Source organism: Salmo salar, chromosome 08 (genome assembly GCF_965601325.2).
Source record: "Salmo salar chromosome 08, fSalSal1, whole genome shotgun sequence".
Lineage (NCBI taxonomy): Eukaryota > Metazoa > Chordata > Actinopteri > Salmoniformes > Salmonidae > Salmo > Salmo salar.
Window position 1 is genome coordinate 24,880,829 of NC_138298.1, and position 20,548 is coordinate 24,901,376.

General features: G+C 44.4%; 1 protein-coding gene across 1 annotated transcript in view; it reads left to right on the forward strand.

Annotated features, from left to right (window-relative positions):
- LOC106610360 (TBC domain-containing protein kinase-like protein) overlaps positions 1 to 20,548 on the forward strand; it is a 69,718-nt gene that overhangs the window by 38,320 nt on the left and 10,850 nt on the right. The window contains exons 23-25 of the mRNA XM_014209681.3: positions 5,770 to 5,951; positions 11,360 to 11,523; positions 17,649 to 17,808. Coding sequence (XP_014065156.2) covers positions 5,770 to 5,951; positions 11,360 to 11,523; positions 17,649 to 17,808 — 506 coding nt within the window. The remainder of the gene's footprint in view (positions 1 to 5,769; positions 5,952 to 11,359; positions 11,524 to 17,648; positions 17,809 to 20,548) is intronic.

A 20,548-nucleotide genomic window follows, 5' to 3' on the forward strand; every position in this document is an offset into this window, starting at 1 on the left:
AATGGGGTGCTAAATGGGGTGTGGGCATGGTTGACTTGGGGGGGGTGTCGATTGGTGGGGCTGTGGATGTGGCTGGTGGTGTTGTGGTCTGGATGTAGAGCCTCTCGGTGTGGGTCCTCTGTGTGGGGGGGGTCCCGCAGGTCTGGGAGAGTGTCTCGCTGGTCTGGGCGGGGTGTCTATTGATCTGTTGCTCCTGTGTGAAGTGGTGGGCCTGCGTCTGATGTCCTTTAGGGTCCGGGCGAAGATGGGCACTGCTGCCTTGTATAGGTGGACCTGGTCGCAAAGGCTGTTCTAGTCCAGGGTGGAGTGGTGGGCCAGGAAAACATTTGGTTTTGAGCCACAGTCACAGGAAATACTGTATGGTAGCAGGGTGGAAGTCTTTTGGTGGTAGCTGTGTGGAGATAACCACTTGTGCGTTGGGGAAAGTAGAAGAAGCTTTTTCAATCACCCTTTCCTGCTGTGCTCTCAGGTCGTTTGTTCCTGTGTGTATTATTATGTGGCTGTGTGACCCTGGTTGGTCCTCATCAGGGTGGCTGACGGGACGGGGGGGGGGGGCTCAGAGGGAGTGAGATCCCATGGGCTTTGGGTTCTTCATTTGTCTGTCCCGCTGTGATTTCGACGCTATGGTCAGGGGTGGACTGCTCTGCTATGGTGTCCAGACTTTTGTCCGGTGCCGAGGTGGGCTGTTCTGCTGGCTTCTCTGTGGTGGTGGCCACCTCTCTAGTGGGTTGTTCTCTGTCACATGCCATCCCCCTCACCCTCTCCTCCAGCAGTCTGATCCTCTCCTCTAGTGCTCTGTTCTTCACCACCTCCTGCTCTCTGTCCTGTTTATGCTGTCTCACTACAGTCCAGAGTGCAGATATGTCTCTCTACAGCTCTCCAGGTCTAGTTAAGGGGGTGGTGTTGTGCTGGACTGTTGTCTGGGACTTCTCTGTCTCCCTCTGTGTGTGTCTGTCAGGCCGTGAAGGATTGATATCCTCTTACCTGTGGAGCCCCAGATTCCTTTTGTTTAGTTGCATACTTGTGTTTTACCGGCTTGTAGCTACAAGAGATTCATGTGTACACCTCAAATAAAACCGTCTGTGTTGCAGTAGGAACCAGAAACACTCTACCTCTCCATCAGCATGCAGACAGGCAGCTTTGGTGTCCTTATACACGTACCTTACTACATACAAACCTGCTTTTCATGTGCAAGTTGTCATCGTCTGGCTCTCAGCCAAGTACTGTAAACTTCAGAGCAGCGTATTTCATTTATCTTTCATCAACCAGTCAATTACCCTAGCTGTTTTCTCTTCCCTCGGGTGATGCTATTAATTGTGTTTATTTAGTGCCTAGGCTGCCAAGCAATTTCTGGTTATGACCTTTTACAGGTCGCACTACGACATCATGCCTCAGTCACTATATATTTGGACAGAAAGTTCATCTCTAACACACACACACACACACACACACACACACACACACACACACACTGCCATGGAATGACCAGCCGCATGCTGGGGCTTGTTAAACCGGTTGTCAATCTCTCCTCAAGTATTAGGCTAGCCTCTGTTTGCTGGAGGTGTGTGTGTGTGTGTGTGTGTGTGTGTGTGTGTGTGTGTGTGTGTGTGTGTGTGTGTGTGTGTGTGTGTGTGTGTGTGTGTGTGATTGCATGCAATATTCATGACCCTGGGCACTACGACATTATGCCTGACAGTCACTATGTAAGCCTGATAGATAATGTATTAAGCAATAGCTTTTTCGTGACCATAGATTCAAATATTGTAGATAGTTGAATGAAGGGGTATTTCAGACTGGTTAAAATGTTTGTAGTTTATTTTTGTGATGGGGAAAGAAGCACCTCTCGGATTCTCTCTCTGTCTCTCTCTCTCTCTTTCTGTCTCTGAGCGTCGGAATAAAAGTTACCAGTCAAGATAAAGTTACAAGCGAGCGGGCTCTTAAATGATCCATCTCTTCTCCTCTTTTCCCTCCATAAACGGTGAATGGTGCCAGGGTCATTTAATTCTCACTGACAAGACTATTACAGTTAATACCAGGGGAGGACAGTTCCCAGAGTGCTTAGAGGGAGGTGGAGCACGCACACCGTCATAAGGTTCTCTTGGTCATGCAGATGGATCCCAGATCTCTGTCTGAACGACGTCTCTCAAAGTAAAACTGGCAAGAGACACATTAAGGATGTGCCATATGCCTCTATTGTGCCCATCGAGTGACGCTCGGTCTCTGATCTCTGACCCGGATAGCTCTTCTCCTCCTCCGCCAAATCGTTTGGCAAAACTGTTAAACAAAAGTCGCCCACCATGACAGCATGTCAAGATTAGGTGTTATCTTTTGTGTCATTAATTTCGGACGGAAGATTAGAAGGCAGGAATTCGCTCCTGAAATTCAAAGATTGGGAGTTAAAATTGAATTGAATGAGGAACCAAAGCGAGGCAGGACTAAGCACGCTAAGTAAACCGAGGCAGGCACAGAAAGCTTATTTTCGCCCTGCGGGCATTCTAGAACGCAACGTCTCAACCTGCTGATTTTGTCCCCTCTTTGTTCCTCTGTTAGTTCAACATGTTGCCTTTTTAAAGTCATCTGTAACTTTTTCTTGTTTGGAAACTTGCCAACACATGAACACACACGTTACAATGGCTGGCTTGGCATTAGGTAAGGCCCTGTCATGGGTGTACTGATGATGCGGCAGCATTTGCCTTCACGCAAGATTAGCATCCGCCTCAATGAGGAGCACAGCTCACAGGCCTGATGAACTGTAGTTCTAGACATGTAGCTAGGAGTAATACAACCACCAAGAGCTGCCAGACCACTTCTCAGACAGGAAGTCGAATGTTTGGATAGACGGAAGCGGTGAGGATATAAGGGTTGGATAGAAAGTGGATTGGATAGGGTTGCTTTATGGGTTTTGTGTTACGAATGTCACTGTGTGCGCGTACCATTTGAACCAGAATGGCCCGAGAGGCTACAGTACAGCTCCGTCAATCAATTTGCATTTTAAATGTAATCAAAGAAAGTGCCCGGGAGCGTTTTCTTTTCTTCTGGTTTACAGTAGACCATCTATTTACATTCTGTAGACAGTGTCCACATTGACATGTAGGGAGCATTTGCCAGTGATTCAGTTGTCTCCTTCCTTCCGTTGTGTCTGATTGGGGCTGTGGCACTAGTCACTACCCGATCATTCAGAGTCACATCCATCTCCCACAGGGCCGTTGGCACAGACATTTTAAAGGCACAATCTGCGATTTGTGTTTCAACCTTAAAACATAGCCAATGGAGTAGTGCAGTCTCATATCTTGGGTTATGGTAGGCCAATGGAGTGGTGCAGTCTCATATCTTGGGTTATGGTAGGCCAACAGAGTGGTGCAGTCTCATATCTTGGGTTATGGTAGGCCAATGGAGTAGTGCAGTCTCATATCTTGGGTTATGGTAGGCCAATGGAGTAGTGCAGTCTCATATCTTGGGTTATGGTAGACCAATGGAGTAGTGCAGTCTCATATCTTGCGTTATGGTAGGCCAGGGCAGGACAGTTGTACTTAGACATGCATTAAGTTATATTCTTCATGAATCAAGGGGTATTTAATCAAAATGGCCATTGAATAGAAGAGGCCATATCCCAGACTGCCTTTTTAATAGGGTTCCATATACCCATTACCTAGCTAGCAGTTGCCAGAGTCCCTCCAGTCCAACGGTTGATTTGTAGCCCTGACTGTGTCAGAGCCCCCCTCATTCAATCAACTGCCACATAATCAACTGAATCAAATCACATCTATCTGACAAAGTGTATCTCCACACACACACACACACACACACACACACACACACACACACACACACACACACACACACACACACACACTGCCATGAAATGCCCAGCTGCCTGTCTGTCGGTCTCCCTCTGTCTCTCGTCTGTCTGTGTGCATGGTTGACTGGAGAGGAATCTGACTACCAGTGTTTCACTGGAATGACCTCCTGTCTGTAACCATATATTTGTGAGGTCCTGTACACTGAGAGCATACCGCCCCTCTACCGTAGCCTGTCCTGACAAACCCTCACCCCCCTTTCCTGGAATAAAGATCCATCTCATATTTGATTTTGTCTGGGTCAGTGGCAGGCCATGCCAAAAGCTCTCATTAGCCATGCGTTTCATTAGCACAGAAAAAGGGGGCAGTGAAATAGAGAACAAAATAAAGAACAGGAGGATTCTGAATTCCCAATTTGCTACAAATCCTTTGCTAATCCAGTGAGTGGCGTTCTCTAATCCCCCGCTCCGTATACAACGTGAGAAAGAGGAGGGGCTCAGTGAGTGGCGTTCTCTAATCCACCGCTCCGTATACAACGTGAGAAAGAGGAGGGGCTCAGTGAGTGGCGTTCTCTAATCCCCTGCTCCGTACACGACGTGAGAAAGAGGAGGGGCTCAGTGAGTGGCGTTCTCTAATCCCCTGCTCCGTACACGACGTGAGAAAGAGGGGCTCAGTGAGTGGCGTTCTCTAATCCCCTGCTCCGTACACGACGTGAGAAAGAGGAGGGGCTCAGTGAGCGGATGAAGCACTAGGAGAATGGATTCAAAGTAACTTGGCTATCTTTTCTCTCAACCTGATTTTGTGTTTTGTTGTAGTCAAGAGATCTTGAAGTAAAGGAAGGGGTTTGTCTGTCACAGATAAACTATAGGCCCCTGGCTTGCACTTGGTCTCTCTCTCTCTCACACACACAGACAGACAGACAGACAGACAGACAGACAGACAGACAGACAGACAGACAGACAGACAGACAGACAGACAGACAGACAGACAGACAGAGCTCAGTCAAGGTGTTTCGTGATGACTTACAGATGATTTATTTACGGTATCTGCCTTGAAGGTCAAACTAGTAGAATTGTCAGGAAGTGAGTGAGCGGCTCACGTTCGCGCTAAACCCTGATGCTAATTTGCATAATCTCCTCTGCTTTTGTGCCCGGGGTGAGAGATGGTGCAGAAAATACATGGATAAAGGCGTGAAAGTTGTTTTAGATGTCATTCACGAGTTCTGGAATTTGTGAAGTCGTTCTTTCACTTTCCCAGACACACCCATTTTTTTGTATCAGAGATTCCACCACATCTGCTCAGGCCTTTCACACTTATTTAATTACCTACTCTGTTGTTTAATTAGACTTACTATGCTGTTTTACTTAGATAACTGTCCATTGTTATGTTAGTTATTTTGCTGATACAGGCTTGTCTTGTGTGGGTGCGACTGCAGTATGTGACATCCTGTTTTCACCATCTGCAGGAATGTAGAGGTGTGGAAACATGCAGAAAGGAACAGACAATGGTGGTAACGTCAGCTATCTTAATCTGCACAGACAAGCTAAATCAGCTTTTACACACCATGTTTCGTTCCTGTTTCCACCCATCTGCTAAACTGCCACGTAGGCAAATTAGGTTGTATTTTTTCTATAAGAGGAGAGAGACAACTCTGTTCGTTGGGCTTTCCTAACGATGCACTGTTGAGTGGTTGTTATTGATTGCTTCATTTTTGCAAATCTTATAATAAAGTTATTTTGAAGAATACAGTCTCATTTTTGGTTAGAATTACCATGACACACTACGAACTGCTTCAGTTCCCACCCTGATTATTATTATTATTTTTAAATGTGTTGCCTTATTTAATTACTTCTATGTGCTGCAATTCAGCTTTTATCTGCCAAGTACGGCCTACATGAATAAATAAATTCATGAATCAATAATAAAAATCATGACCCCCCCTTCTTATCTTTGTTTCCCTTCCTCCTTCCAGAGATTGACATTGAGCGCTGCGTCCGGGAATCCATCAACCTGTTCTGTTGGACTCCCAAGAGTGCCACTTACCGTCAGCACGCCCAGCCTCCCAAGGCCCAGGGAGACAGCAGCACCAACGGCTTCGGCAAGACGGCCAACTACTACTCCTCAGACTACCAGGACATGCCCAAGACGGACCTGGTGAGTGCTCCTCCATCACAAACGACTCACACAGATATGGACACATTCACTCACACACAGATATGGACACATTCATACACTCACTCGTGTGTATATATGTACTCACTCACATCCACCTATGCCCAAACTCATATCACACACACACACACACACACACACACACACGTACACACACACACACCACGTACACACACGTACACACACACGTACACACACGTACGTACATACAGGCACACCATTTAACTCTATTCTAGCTCCTTCATGCCCAGACAGGCCTTGCTGTAAGGCAGTGGGCCCTATTTAACCTGTTTGCAGCTACCTCAATCCACCTATCTCGTCATGAGTATACATGTGTTCCCACTCAGACATGGGTTGTCCTAGGCCCCATGATTGAGTGGTGATGTCATAGACAGAATGTGCCTCTTGTGTGGTTTTCACACCCTAATGAAATCGTACGCCACGTGTCTATTGGTTGCTCTCGGTTACTCTCTCGGTGACATTTAGTCAAATGTACACCGCCTCATTCTCAGACAGACAGCACTACAGTACACATGTTATGACGATGGGGGACATTGAGGGTCAGTGAGAACTCTAGACCCAAAATGGCCGCTATATTGCTGTATTAATTCATTCCGGAATCAGTCAGTTTTTTTTTCAGTTGCTCAATCTTTCATATATTATTTATTGGAGGTTTTCATTTTCCTATGGTCAGGCTGTCAGCTTTGACTGGCTATTTAATTTATGATTGTTCAGACGGATAAAACTTGACTGGCTGTTAATTTATGATTCGTCCAAGGGGAATAAATCCTGGGTTGTAATCGGAGCCTAATGGCTGGTTAACGCAGACACAGGGGGCTCAACCCTAAACCATATAAGCACGTCCAGTCTCTGGGGGCCCGATTACCACCCACAAGTATCCTGGCTAGCTTACTACTGCCCTCTTGAGAAGATTCAGACAAATTTACTAGACAGACACGATCCTCTCAATCCCTATATGACGTGAGGCACGTTTGACAGAACCGAAAGTAACAAATTGTAGTACCAAACCATTTTTCATGTTGTAGTATTGGGAAAAGTACCCAAGGTTCGGTATACCGTGTAACGATAGTCTGCAGTGCCCTCAAGATTCTTCCTCAGAAAGCACATAAAGGCAGGGAGGAACAGGAACACGGCGGTGAAACGTCAGTCTCATCAGAGAGATTGGTTTACATCGCTAGGCTTTCTTTTGGGGGTAACACAGAGGAGAACCACGTACATGCAACATAATGGCCAATCTTAGAGGGAGGCTAGAGTATTGACCTGAATCCAGTTTTTCTTATTAATACCATGTTATAGGAGTGGTGGTTTTAATGCAGCTATAGAAACCATAGGATACCAAAACCATAATGCTTCCCACTTTAATGCTTCTACTACTGTGTGTTCCATACATTTCAGCAAATAATGTTATAGTATATATATTTTTGAATTGCACATGAAATTGTTATTCTTTTTAAAATACTCTCCTTCAAGACCCTAGTCTGCCTATCTGGGTTTGATCGTTTTAGTTAAATAACATCACATTTTACTGGACACCCAGAAGTTGTAAGAAACGACCACATCTGAAGATGGATTCTGTCATTTCATTTATCAATATGTGTGTTGAGTTCATATCTGTTTGGTTGAATGTATGCCCTACAGCGTGCAGTGACTTAACTTATTCAATTTCCCAAAGAACATTTCATTAAATCCGGGCGAGATGCTGTTTTCATGACACCAGAGAAATGAGGTGTTTACTGTATGCCTGGACCCAGGACCCGGCTCCGCTCTGGGCCTAGCTCCAGTCTGTCTGTCAGCAAAAACACTGAGGCGTTTTATTAAAATGTGCCGCTCTGCTCTGCTTGCCCCTGCTGCCAGAAAAGTTCCTTCACTTTAGGGGGACATTGGTAACTGCTGCGTGGCCATTAATGGAACATAAAAGACATTAGGGTTTGTATTTATAAAGTGCTGTTCAAAGATCATCGGGAGGACCCCCCCGTCCATATAATCTTATTCAATATGATCTAAAAGGAACAAATGTGGGGAGGACTATCCTTCCTCCTTTGGAATCCTTTATTTCTTTGTGAAGGTTATTCCTTAATGGATTTCATGGCGGCTCCTTAGGTTTCAAGTTAGCCATTTTCTGATCAGTTTCTTTACTCATGATTTGAATTAATCTGCTCTGTCGCGACTGCAATTTACACTGAAATCCTTGATAGGGGATAGAGTCGTGCCATGAGAAATTATGCCAGCGTTTGTGCTAATACTGTAACTTAATGCCTGTACGTCACCATGACTATAATGGGAGTAATTGCAAATGCTTTCCGTATAGAATTACACTGAGGGATAATTGCCCTGTATGTATGGGAGTTCAAATTGGGATGACAAATCGCTGCATGTTGAATGTACAACACGACTGTTGGCTATTCATTATCACTAGACCTCAGTCCTAGCTGGTTATTACCATGATGGGCATTGTCGTTATAGTACTGTACATTCATGTTCTCATGCAGTTGATCATGTGAACCAATAGGGGCTATCAGGTTCCTCTGCACAGTAAACGTTGGTGAGGAAAAACAAGCTCTGGGTAGTGTTCAGTAGTGCACACCATCGTAAAGTGTTTTGCAACAGATAGTACAAATCTAAAACGTTATTGGACAAATGTGGAAAGGTTTCTCCCTCTTTCACACCATTTAAAAATGCTAACTCCATGCTGAACTGAGCCTGGGTCGTTACCATTTAGCAGATACTTTTATCCAATCAATGTGTGCATACATTTTCCATACGTATGGTCCCGGGAATCAAACCCACTATCCTGGCATAGCCAGCACCATATTGTGTGTGTGTGTGTGTGTGTGTGTGTGTGTGTGTGTGTGTGTGTGTGTGTGTGTGTGGTCATTGTACAGCCTTTATTACCTCTTTATGGAGCCCTCCTATCAGTTATGGCTGTTTAGTGACTTCAAAGACTCTCTCAGCCTATTGGGGACAGTCTGAGCACTGATGGAGGGATTGTGCATTCCTGGTTTAACTCGGGCAGTTGTTGTTGCCATCCTGTACCTGTTCCGCAGGTGTGATGTTCGGATGGACCAATCCTGTGCAGGTGTTGTTACACGTGGTCTTCCACTGCGAGGACGATCAGCTGTCTCCCTGTAGCGCTGTCTTAGGCGTCTCACAGTACAGACATTGCAATTTATTGCCCTGGCCACATCTGCAGTCCTCATGCCTCCTTGCAGCATGCCTAAGGCATGTTCCCGTAGATGAGCAGGGACCCCGGGCATCTTTATTTTGGTGTTTTTCAGAGTCAGTAGAAAGGCCTCTTTAGTGTCCTAAGTTTTCATAACTGTGACCTTAATTGCCTACCGTCGGTAAGCTGTTTGTGTCTTAACGACCGTTCCACAGGTGCATGTTCATTAATTGTTTATGGTTCATTGAAGAAGCATGGGAAACAGTGTTTAAACCCTTTACAATGAAGATCTGTGAAGTTATTTGGATATTTCGAATTATCTTTGAGAGACAGGGTCCTGAAAAAGGGACGTTTCTTTTTTTGTTGATTTTAGATGGAACTATAAAGGGTTCTCCTTTGGAGACAGCCGAAGAACCCTTTTAGGTTGTAGATGGCACTTTTTTGATCATAGTGTATCAGTGAAATGCTTACTTACTGGCCTTTCCCAACAATGCAGAGAGAAACATAGAGATAGAATAGAAGAAAAGATTTACACGAGGAATAAAAACACAATGAGTAAGGATAACTTGGCTATAAACATGGGCTACCAGTACTTAAGCTGGAGGAACAGGTACATGTTGACTTATAGGCCTTGAAGGCCCAGTGCAGTCAACATTCAGTTTTCCTGTGTCTTATCATATTGTACAACAGCTGATGAAAACTAACACTGTAAAAGTGTGAAAGAATTCTAATGGCTGGTTTTAGTCCAACTGTGTGGTTGTATACGTTGCAAAGATGCTCAGAGGTCTTAAAGCATTGAGTGCCTCCTTCCGATTCAATGACTGGACAGTTAAGGGACTGCGGTTGAATATTAGCCTGCTGGCTAAAACCGGCATTTTTACTGAAACGTTGATTTAATGTGCACTGGTCCCTGTAAAAATAAAATAAACTCAAACTCAAGTGAATAAAATACACCCGCTGAACCTAATGATAGTGAACTGCCTCTCGTTTGTATGAGTAAAGCACCCTTCTCCGTCTTCATCCTCTCCTTGTTTGTACAATTGCCTCTTGTGGGATAAATAGCCTAAAGTATTTTTAATTGAATTCTCTCTCACTCTTTTAATCTCTTCCTCTCACCCCTGCTCTCTCGTTCATGCTCCATGCTTCCTATTGACTCATGACAGCCAGTGAAATGTGTGATCTGTGCCAGCAGATCATTGGGCTCGTTGATTCATGTACCAATAGCAATCATCCCACTATCCCATCCTTCTCGCTCGCTCGCTCCCTCTCTCCTCTCTCCTCTCTCCTCTCTCTCTCTCCTCTCTTCTCTCCTCTCTTCTCTCTCTCTTCTCTCTCTCTTCTCTCTCTCTTCTCTCTCTCTTCTCTCTCCATCAGTGAACGTGAGAGGTCTTCGCAACTTGATTTGCGCTGAATCCCGAGGAGGATATCTTTTTTTGACTACATTCAACTGCCAAAGGCGTCGCCATCCATCGAAAAGTTCTACTTCAGATGATGCATTGACGCATATCACCTGCCCCTTGCCATGTATTGCCGTAGATTCTGTAATTGTATATATTTGCAAGGAGATGTTTCGTGGAAGCTTTAAGGTTAAGGTGACATTATACAAGAGTCATCTGGAAGGCAGAACTGCAGTGGCACACCTCTAGAGATGTCAAGACTGCTTATAAGGGGAAACCTAAGTATGATTCCTCCTCAGGCTGCACACTCTGTTCACAGGAGATACTGGCACCTCAGTGCCACCATTGTCCCTGCCACACAGACTCCTAAAACGTGCTTATACTCTCAAGTCTTTGATGACAAATAGCCACAGTGCCAGTGGACTCTCTGGCTCTTCCCATTAACACTGCTCATCAGAGCCTGTCTGCGCTGTCACCTCCAGGGCAGCATTATCCTGTAGTGTCGACTGGAAAGGGAGAGTGCCTTTCCAAAATCCTCTGTCCTCAGTACAAAGTATTTTCTTCTTTGCCGGCAATGGCACTGATATCGCTTCGGGTCCTTCCTTGAGAACTACATACAGTATTTACATATGTATAAAAGACTGACAAAGCTATTGTACAGTACCACTGAATGCTGTAATTGTCACCAAGATATTCAAGTCTTCCTTTGAGAGTTCGATGTTTGCTGGCCAACTAAATAACAAACTGTGTACTGAGAGAACCTATTCTACCTGAGTGGTCATAATAACTCTCTCTTATCTCCTTCTCTCCAGTCGCGGGAGCCCTTGGCGCTGAGTGACCTGAAAGCCGAGGTGTCCCCCCGTATCTCAGCCGAGGACCTCATTGACCTGTGTGAGCTGTCGGTGGGGGGTCAAACCAAGAGGAGCAAGGCCAGCAAGCCTAAGATCCTTGCCGTCGACATCCGCAGCATCGAGGAGTATCCTTCAGTGTGTGTGTGTGTGTGAGAGAGAGAGAGAGAGGGGGGAATTAATCAATCGATCGGTTAAATTAATGAAGCCTTTTCTACTACATCAGCACATTAAGAAGTCACAAAGTGCTTTTACAATAAAAGCGACCTAGATGCTTCTTCTACCCCCCAGGCTGTTTTGTGTTAGCACAGCACCACATAGAGAGACAAGAGCCCAAGTGTTCTGTTTTACTTTGAAGGGGAATTTATAGCATGTTGTCGTGAAAGACGGGTCTTACTGTACCTCTTCTGAATAAATGCACGTGTTATTGGCCTCGGCTATGTCTCCAGAGAAGGGATCACTACTTAAATATGCTTTTCACCTTCAGGCTGTATTGGTGTTGTGCAGTACCACCACCAGTACTGTGTGTGTGTGTGTGTGTGTGTGTGTGTGTGTGTGTGTGTGTGTGTGTGTGTGTGTGTGTGTGTGTGTGTGTGTGTGTGTGTGTGTGTGTGTGTGTGTGTGTGTGTGTGTGTGTGTGTGTGTGTGTGTGTGTGTGTGTGTGTGTGTGTTTGTTTGTTTGTTTGTTTGTTTGTTTGTTTGTTTTAGGCTTGCATGTAGCTTTTAGCTCCATCAAGACTGATCTACTCCATTCACACAGTCTTGGAAATATTTTCTGTTGGTTCAGTTCAGCTATGGCTTTGTGCAGAGTATACATTGGCTGTGTATATGGCTGGTCCTGTGTACAAGAACTGGCTTGCCTTCTGTGCTCTCCTCTATCTGGCTGAGGAGTGTATGGAGGTCTGGAGCGTTAGCTACTACATTAAATCAAACTTTATTTGCCACATGCGCCGAATACAGCAAGTGTAGACTTTACCGTGAAATGCTTACTTACAAGCCCTTAACCAACAGAGCAGTTCAAGAAGAAGAAAATATTTACCAAGTAGGCTAAAATAAAAAGTAACACAATAAGAATAATGAGGCAATATACTGGGGGCAACGGTACCGAGTCAGTGTGCAGGGGTACAGGCAAGTTGAGGCAATCTGTACATGTAGGTGGGGGTGAAGTGACTATGCATAGGTAGCAAACGAACAGTGAGTAGCAGCAGTGTACGGGGGGGGGGGGGTGTCAATGTAAATTGTCCGGTGGCGATTTTTATGAATTGTTCAGCAGTCTTATGGCTTGGGGGTAGAAGCTGTTGAGGAACCTTTTGGTCCTAGACTTGACGCTCCGGTACTGCTCAAAGTCTAACTTGGGTGACTGGAGTCTCTGACAATTGTATGGGCTTTCCTCTTACACCACCTATTATATAGGTCCTGGATGGCAGGAAGCTTGGCCCCAATGATGTACTGGGCCGTTCGCACTACCCTCTGTAGCGCCTTACGGTCAGATGCCAAGCAGTTGCCATACCAGGCGGTGATGCAACCGGTCAGGATGCTCTCGATGGTGCAGCTGTAGAACCTTTTGAGAATCTGGGTGCCCATGCCAAATCTTTTCAGTCTCCTGAGGGGGAAAAGGTTTTGTCGTGCCCTCTTCACGACTGTCTTGGTATGTTTGACCTGCTCCACTACAGCCCCATCGATGTTAATGGGGGCCTGTTCGGCCCGCCTTTTCCTGTAGTCCAAGATCAGTTCCTTTGTCTTGCCCACATTGAGGGAGAGGTTGTTGTCCTGGCACCACACTGTCAGTTCTTAGACCTCCTCCCTATAGGCCATCACATCATTGTTGGTGATCAGGCCTACCACTGTTGGGTCATCAGCAAACTTAGTGATGGTGTTGGAGTCATGTTTGGCCACGCAGTCGTGGGTGAACAGAGAATACAGGAGGGGACTAAGTACACACCCCTGAGGGGCCCCACGGTCTGGACCTGAGGAGAATCCATTCTGCCTGCTGGTTAGCTACCCCATAGCCTGTTAGCTACCCCATAGCCTGTTAGCTACCCCATAGCATGTTAGCCGCCTGCTAGCATGTTAGCCGCCTGCTAGCATGTTAGCCGCCTGCTAGCATGTTAGCCGCCTGCTAGCCGCCTGTTAGCCGCCTGCTAGCCGCCTGCTAGCCGCCTGCTAGCCGCCTGCTAGCCGCCTGCTAGCTGCCTGCTAGCCACCTGCTAGCCTGTTAGCCACCTGTTAGCCACCTGTTAGCCACCTGTTAGCCTGTTAGCCACCTGTTAGCCTGTTAGCCACCTGTTAGCCACCTGCTAGCCTGTTAGCCACCTGTTAGCCACCTGCTAGCCACCTGCTAGCCTGTTAGCAACCTACTAGCAAAAATGACTTGTGTGGGCTAAAGTTAAAAAACCTCCACTGGATGGGAGGTTTATGGGTTAACTGAAAATCATTTTGACTTTTTGTTACAGGGTGGAGAATACCTGTGAAATTCATATATCAGAAGTATGAGATGGACTAATTTGCTCTGCTGATTGGAGAAGCTGCTGTCATCTGCCGTTCAGTCATGGGAATCTATTACTAAAGTGAGACTGCCTGGGTTGTGAATTGACCTTGTACGAGGTATCATTGTTGAAGTCCTTGGAGTAATTCTTCTAGAAAAACCTCCAGCCCTATCACTGGGTGTGAACACGTCTGGCACATTTGACAGCCAATGGACAAAGTTACCCTGGATAAGAGTATGCTAAGAAAATAAGGAGAGTGAATGTGCAGGGGGTTAGATCTGATTAGAAGTCCAACTTAACCTCTGGTTCTAATTACATAGTTACCCAGACACATTTTTTATTAATGTTTTTTTACCTTTCTTGGAGGAAAGAAAAGGCAAACTCCTTAAGTGGGATGTGATTTGTTCCCTCAACGGGTGCGGCTGAATTATTGATTCATTATTGTGTGTGTGTGCATGACACAGCCTAACACACACTCAGCGCACACACACACTCCCCAGTGGATACACCTGATAAGTCCCTTAGATTAAAAACGGGTTGCCAGAATCAATAACCCAGTAATCCATCTTGGCTATTCATAAAAGTGCAACATCACAAAACAAAAACACAGTTTGTCTGCACAGATGGACTGTTTGTTTTCTTCTAGTTCTATTTCCCTGACGGCTGTTCAGTTTATCAGGAGTAGACTTTCCAGCGCTAAGTAACCAATACTCTTTCATCTTAAAAGTGAGCCACACTCTGAAGAGTCATCGTAGGAGGTCAGTGGAATGATAATTGTTTTAGGCGGGAGTTAAAGCTCCATTAATCAGGGGGGGATTAGGGGTAGAATACCTGGCAACCGTCCTCTCCATTCTATAGAGTCCTGATAGACAGCGGTCCCCAGGGCTCCTGACCCAGAATAACAAAGAGGGATTTGGGCCACTTAGAGCTGGCTACCCTGCATTGTGATGACTGTGAGATAAAATACAGTGTTGGGTCTCCAGTTGGTCACAAAGTTATTGAACTGATTACACCAATCCAGTGTTTTACTAGTGGTCGGTTTCCATGCCTGGATATATTCAAGAATGTAAATGATAATTGAACAGAGTCCCAGATTTCAGACTGTAGCTACCTTTTTAAGTAGTTAGTGCACAGCTGTTTTAAACAACAGCTGTGTAGACTACCTTACATTTAGGGGTTCTAGAGCAAAGATTCAGTAACTCAAGTTAAATCGACTAAAGTGAAATATGTCAGTGTGTGTATAATGGCCTCTCTCTTCCCAGGAATAATTTAGTACGTGGCCTAAAGTGCTTCAGGAAAGCAGTTGAGCACCGTTCGTCTTAAAATTATGTAGCAATAATGTCGATAACTACACTTGGAAACGGAGCAAGCCAGAGAATGATTATTAAATTATACAAGTATGTTTTTTGTTCTTCTCTCTGGCTCGCTTGTGCCTAGCTTTCACTGTTCCCTCAGCGCGAGCTGCCTGGCACTCAGCAGATAGCTAACACTGTTCCCTCAGCACGAGCTGCCTGGCATTCAGCAGATAGCTAACACTGTTCCCTCAGCGCGAGCTGCCTGGCACTCGGCAGATAGCTAACACTGTTCCCTCAGCGTGAGCTGCCTGGCTCTCAGCAGATAGCTAACACTGTTCCCTCAGCGAGAGCTGCCTGGCACTCAGCAGATAGCTAACACTGTTCCCTCAGCGAGAGCTGCCTGGCACTCAGCAGATAGCTAACACTGTTCCCTCAGCGAGAGCTGCCTGGCACTCAGCAGATAGCTAACAAAGTTCCCTCAGCGCGAGCTGCCTGGCACTCAGCAGATAGCTAACACTGTTCCCTCAGCGAGAGCTGCCTGGCACTCAGCAGATAGCTAACACTGTTCCCTCAGCGAGAGCTGCCTGGCACTCAGCAGATAGCTAACACTGTTCCCTCAGCGAGAGCTGCCTGGCACTCAGCAGATAGCTAACACTGTTCCCTCAGCGAGAGCTGCCTGGCACTCAGCAGATAGCTAACACTGTTCCCTCAGCGCGAGCTGCCTGGCACTCAGCAGAGCTTAACAGACGTATTGTCTTTTTTCTTTCTTTCCCCTCATTATGTCAATTTAAGCAGCCTTCCAGTTCCCAGCCTCCCCATTCACCCCTCCCCGAGATTGAGTTATTACTTTAATTTGCCTGGCTCGTGGTATTTACTCTGCTCCTCCTTTCTCCTCCCTCCTATTTCTGGAGACTGTCTTTGGCAGCCAGAGCAGCTGCTGTCTCATAATAGAAACTTCTGGTAGCCTCTGTTAGGCTGACAGATCAAGACAGACCCCCTGTCTCAAGTTCACCGCAGACAATGACATGCACACATTAAATTATTACACTCTGGGTGGGGGGTGGTCATGTGGGGGATGCACTGTGTACTGTGATGCACTGTGTCCATGATTGCATTTACCCAGAAGGTATTTTTTAATCAGTGATCTTGTGTTGTCTTGTAGTTTCATTATGCATGACTAAACAGAGGTGGAGAAATGATTGAGTTAAAGATTTCTTTAGCATCACTTTCAGTCATTTTCCATATTGTGGACATCAAGCATATTTTACACCCAATTGCGCACAGACATTTTAAGTGATGTCTGCAATGAATCTGATTGGAGCAAGCAAGTTACCGTGGCCTTGGTGTATTAGCTAGCCCTCGACAGGCCTAGTCCACTATAGATCCCTGTATTTTATAATAGACAGACATGGCCTGGACATGGCCCTGTAAATTTGAACCGACCCCATTCGGAGCCTGAGATTCTTCACTGTGTCAGAGCCCCAAATCATATCCAATTGCATGGTTTTAGGCCCATAACAGTGAAACTGCAGTCTGTGGGACATTTCCCTCCACTCAGTCATGTTCTATTACTGCAGCAGTGTTAAACTGTCTTTTATCAGGATGAGGGATTGGAAACAGTTTCTGTCTATATATATATATATATATATATATGATTTGACATACAATTGTAAGGCAACCAGCTGCAATACAATTGAGTTTTTTTCAACAAACTTTTCACACACAAAGTTTTTGTTGAGTTTGCTCAACAATTTGTTTTTGTTTAAACTCACAATCCTATTGCTGCTGGTTGCCATGAAATTGTACGTTGAATCAACATTATTTATTAAAAAAATTACAGTGCACAGGATACATATAAAACACTTGCAGAACCTTCAAGAAGTTAAAAGTAAACTTGTGAAATTAGGTAACAGTTTAGCTGAACAGCACTATACTGTAGTGTAAGATACCACATCAGACATTCATACCCGTTGTGGTATGCAGGGATATAAACACCTTTATGGAGCTCACGGTATCACTACTGAATGCTAATAGACTTAATGAATGAATTATGATGTGGTTATAATCATAGCCGCGGGAGGTAGGGGTGCCGAGGGTGCTGCAGCACCCCCTGAAAAATCAGAAGAAAAATCAAATATATTTATTATATTAATTATTATTATATAAAAAAATCACAAAAGTAGTGCACTGGGCCTTTAATAATCCTGTATTAGACCGATATAGCCGTCTGCAGCACGGGCAAACAAACCCCACCCCCCCCCCCCCCCCACCCCCACCCATGGAAGAAGAAAATCGCAGCACCCCCACCCCCAAACCACTTCCCGCGGCTATGGTAATAATGCAGTGTTTGACATAAGCATGTATGCCCCTCTTCTAATTACTTATTGGTCACCCTAACTTATTGAGGACATTGAGACTTTACATAGACTGGTGTACATTTTAAAGCGTTGTCCCTTAACCCAGGGTGTTCAGCTTTGGCCGAGGCCACATCTCGGGCAGCATCAGCATCCCCTACAGCACGGCGTTCTCTCCGGACGGGGAGCTGGTGCAGTGTCCCGCCACCGGCACCCTCCAGAGCTTCAGGGGACGTGTCATCGTGGTCATCAGCCATGCCATGAAGAGCGCCGCCATGGTGAGAGAAAACACACGCGCGTTTAGGGATACACAGACATGCATGCATGAATGCAAATGCACACACATTGAACCTTTATTCATGCGGGGAAGTCCCATTGAGACCAATTTGTCTTTTACAAAGGAGCCCTGATTCACAAGTGCATGCATCTGCACACACTCAAACACACATGTATGCATGTGCACCCTACGCACACACATACATACACACACACACACACACACACACACACACACTATGTCTGCAGCTAGGACGGTTAACTTGCACAATGAGCAATTTAATTTATTCCACCTGCAAGTTCAACAAGCCAGACTGTTTAGGATTCAATTAGGCTCATATTCCGTTCCTCCACAGACCTCCACTCTAAGTCATACAGAAGTTATGGATTGTTCAATCAGACAGGAGTCCAGCTTGTGTTTTCCCCACTGAAATCAGTTCACCTCGTCTATGCTGCATGCTTCAGCTGTTTCTGGGGCAAAGCTATTTGCTGTCTTCTCAGCATATTTTTGAACTATAATTGAAGTGCATCACCATTTTTCCAAATGAAGCATAAAAGTATGATTTGGTTCTGTTTTTCCCTGTTTGGAATGATTTACTGATAGTCACATTGCTATAAATGACCATTCTTACTGTTATGGGTTTTTGGTATTCATATGTATTTCTTATAGATCCCAATTGCTTCTCAAACCTCATGTACATAAACAGCATTTTCACTTTAATTCCCCTCGGTATAATCCATATTTAGTTTAATTCCCCTCTGTATAATCTGTCTTTACTTTAATTCCCCTCGGTATAATCCATCTTTACTTTAATTCCCCTCGGTATAATCCATCTTTACTTTAATTCCCCTTGGTATAATCCATCTTTACTTTAATTCCTCTCGGTATAATCCATCTTTAGTTTTATTCCTCTTGGTATAATCCATCTTTAGTTTAATTCCCCTCTGTATAATCTGTCTTTACTTTAATTCCCCTCGGTATAATCCTTATTTAGTTTAATTCCCCTCGGTATAATCCATCTTTAGTTTAATTCCCCTCGGTATAATCCATCTTTAGTTTTATTCCTCTCGGTATAATCCATCTTTAGTTTTATTCCTCTCGGTATAATCCATTTTTTGTTTTATTCCTCTTGGTATAATTCATCTTTAGTTTTATTCCCCTCGGTATAATCCATCTTTATTTTTATTCCCCTCGGTATAATCTGTCTTTAGTTTTATTCCCCTCGGTATAATCTGTCTTTACTTTAATTCCCCTTGGTATAATCCATCTTTACTTTAATTCCCCTCGGTATAATCTGTCTTTACTTTAATTCCCCTCGGTATAATCTGTCTTTACTTTAATTCCCCTCGGTATAATCTGTCTTTACTTTAATTCCCCTCGGTATAATCCATCTTTAGTTTAATTCCCCTCGGTATAATCCATCTTTAGTTTTATTCCTCTCGGTATAATCCATCTTTAGTTTTATTCCTCTCGGTATAATCCATTTTTTGTTTTATTCCTCTTGGTATAATCCATCTTTAGTTTTATTCCCCTCGGTATAATCCATCTTTATTTTTATTCCCCTCGGTATAATCTGTCTTTAGTTTTATTCCCCTCGGTATAATCTGTCTTTACTTTAATTCCCCTTGGTATAATCCATCTTTACTTTAATTCCCCTCGGTATAATCTGTCTTTACTTTAATTCCCCTCGGTATAATCTGTCTTTACTTTAATTCCCCTCGGTATAATCTGTCTTTACTTTAATTCCTCTCAGTATAATCCATCTTGAGTTTTATTCCCCTCGGTATAATCGATCTTTAGTTTTATTCCCCTCGGTATAATCCATTTTTAGTTTTATTCCCCTCGGTATAATCCATTTTTAGTTTTATTCCCCTCGGTATAATCCATTTTTAGTTTTATTCCCCTCGGTATAATCCATCTTTAGTTTAATTCACCTCGGTATAATCCATATTTAGGTTAATTCACCTCGGTATAATACATCAAATCAGAATAGTACACCTGAACTCCTTATTATGAACAATGTATTAGGCTACATGTACTGCAGGTTTAGATATGATTCATGTGGCATTCTGTTGCATCACCTTGCATCTCTTCTTGGCAGTTGGCCCCAAGATGACAGTTGGGCTCCTTCAAAGGTTGGCCTTCTTGCCTGGGAAGCCCCAGTTGGAAGCCCCAGTTCAGGGGGTATAGTTCTGATCGGATCCTCTCAGATCCACACAGTGATCAGAGGGCTTTAAGAGGGGATATCTGGGATGTCATAACTCCTTAGGTCAGCGCACAGCGTCACATGAACCAGTATCTGTGCATTAGAGATCTCTCTAACACCCAGAAAGCTCAGATTCAAACTCCCATTAACCAGCTCTGCAAGCGTTATGTCAAAATATGTTCGTTGATCACCAAATATGGAGTTTCTTCTTCATTTACTTCCGTTACGGCCGGTATGTACTTCCAAAAAGAGAGAATGAGTTAATTATTTGTGGGGTCTAGCGTAGAGGTCGACCGGTTAGGATTTTTCAACGCCGATACCGATTATTGGAGGACCAAAAAAAAAGCCTAGACCGATTAATCGTCCAATTTCTTTTTATATATATATATATATAAGAATAATAAAACAAAACTTGGACGATTAATCGACAATTAAATATATATATATATTTGTAATAATGACAATTACAACAATACTGAATGAACAATGAACACTTTTATTTTAACTTAATATAATACATCAATAAAATCAATTT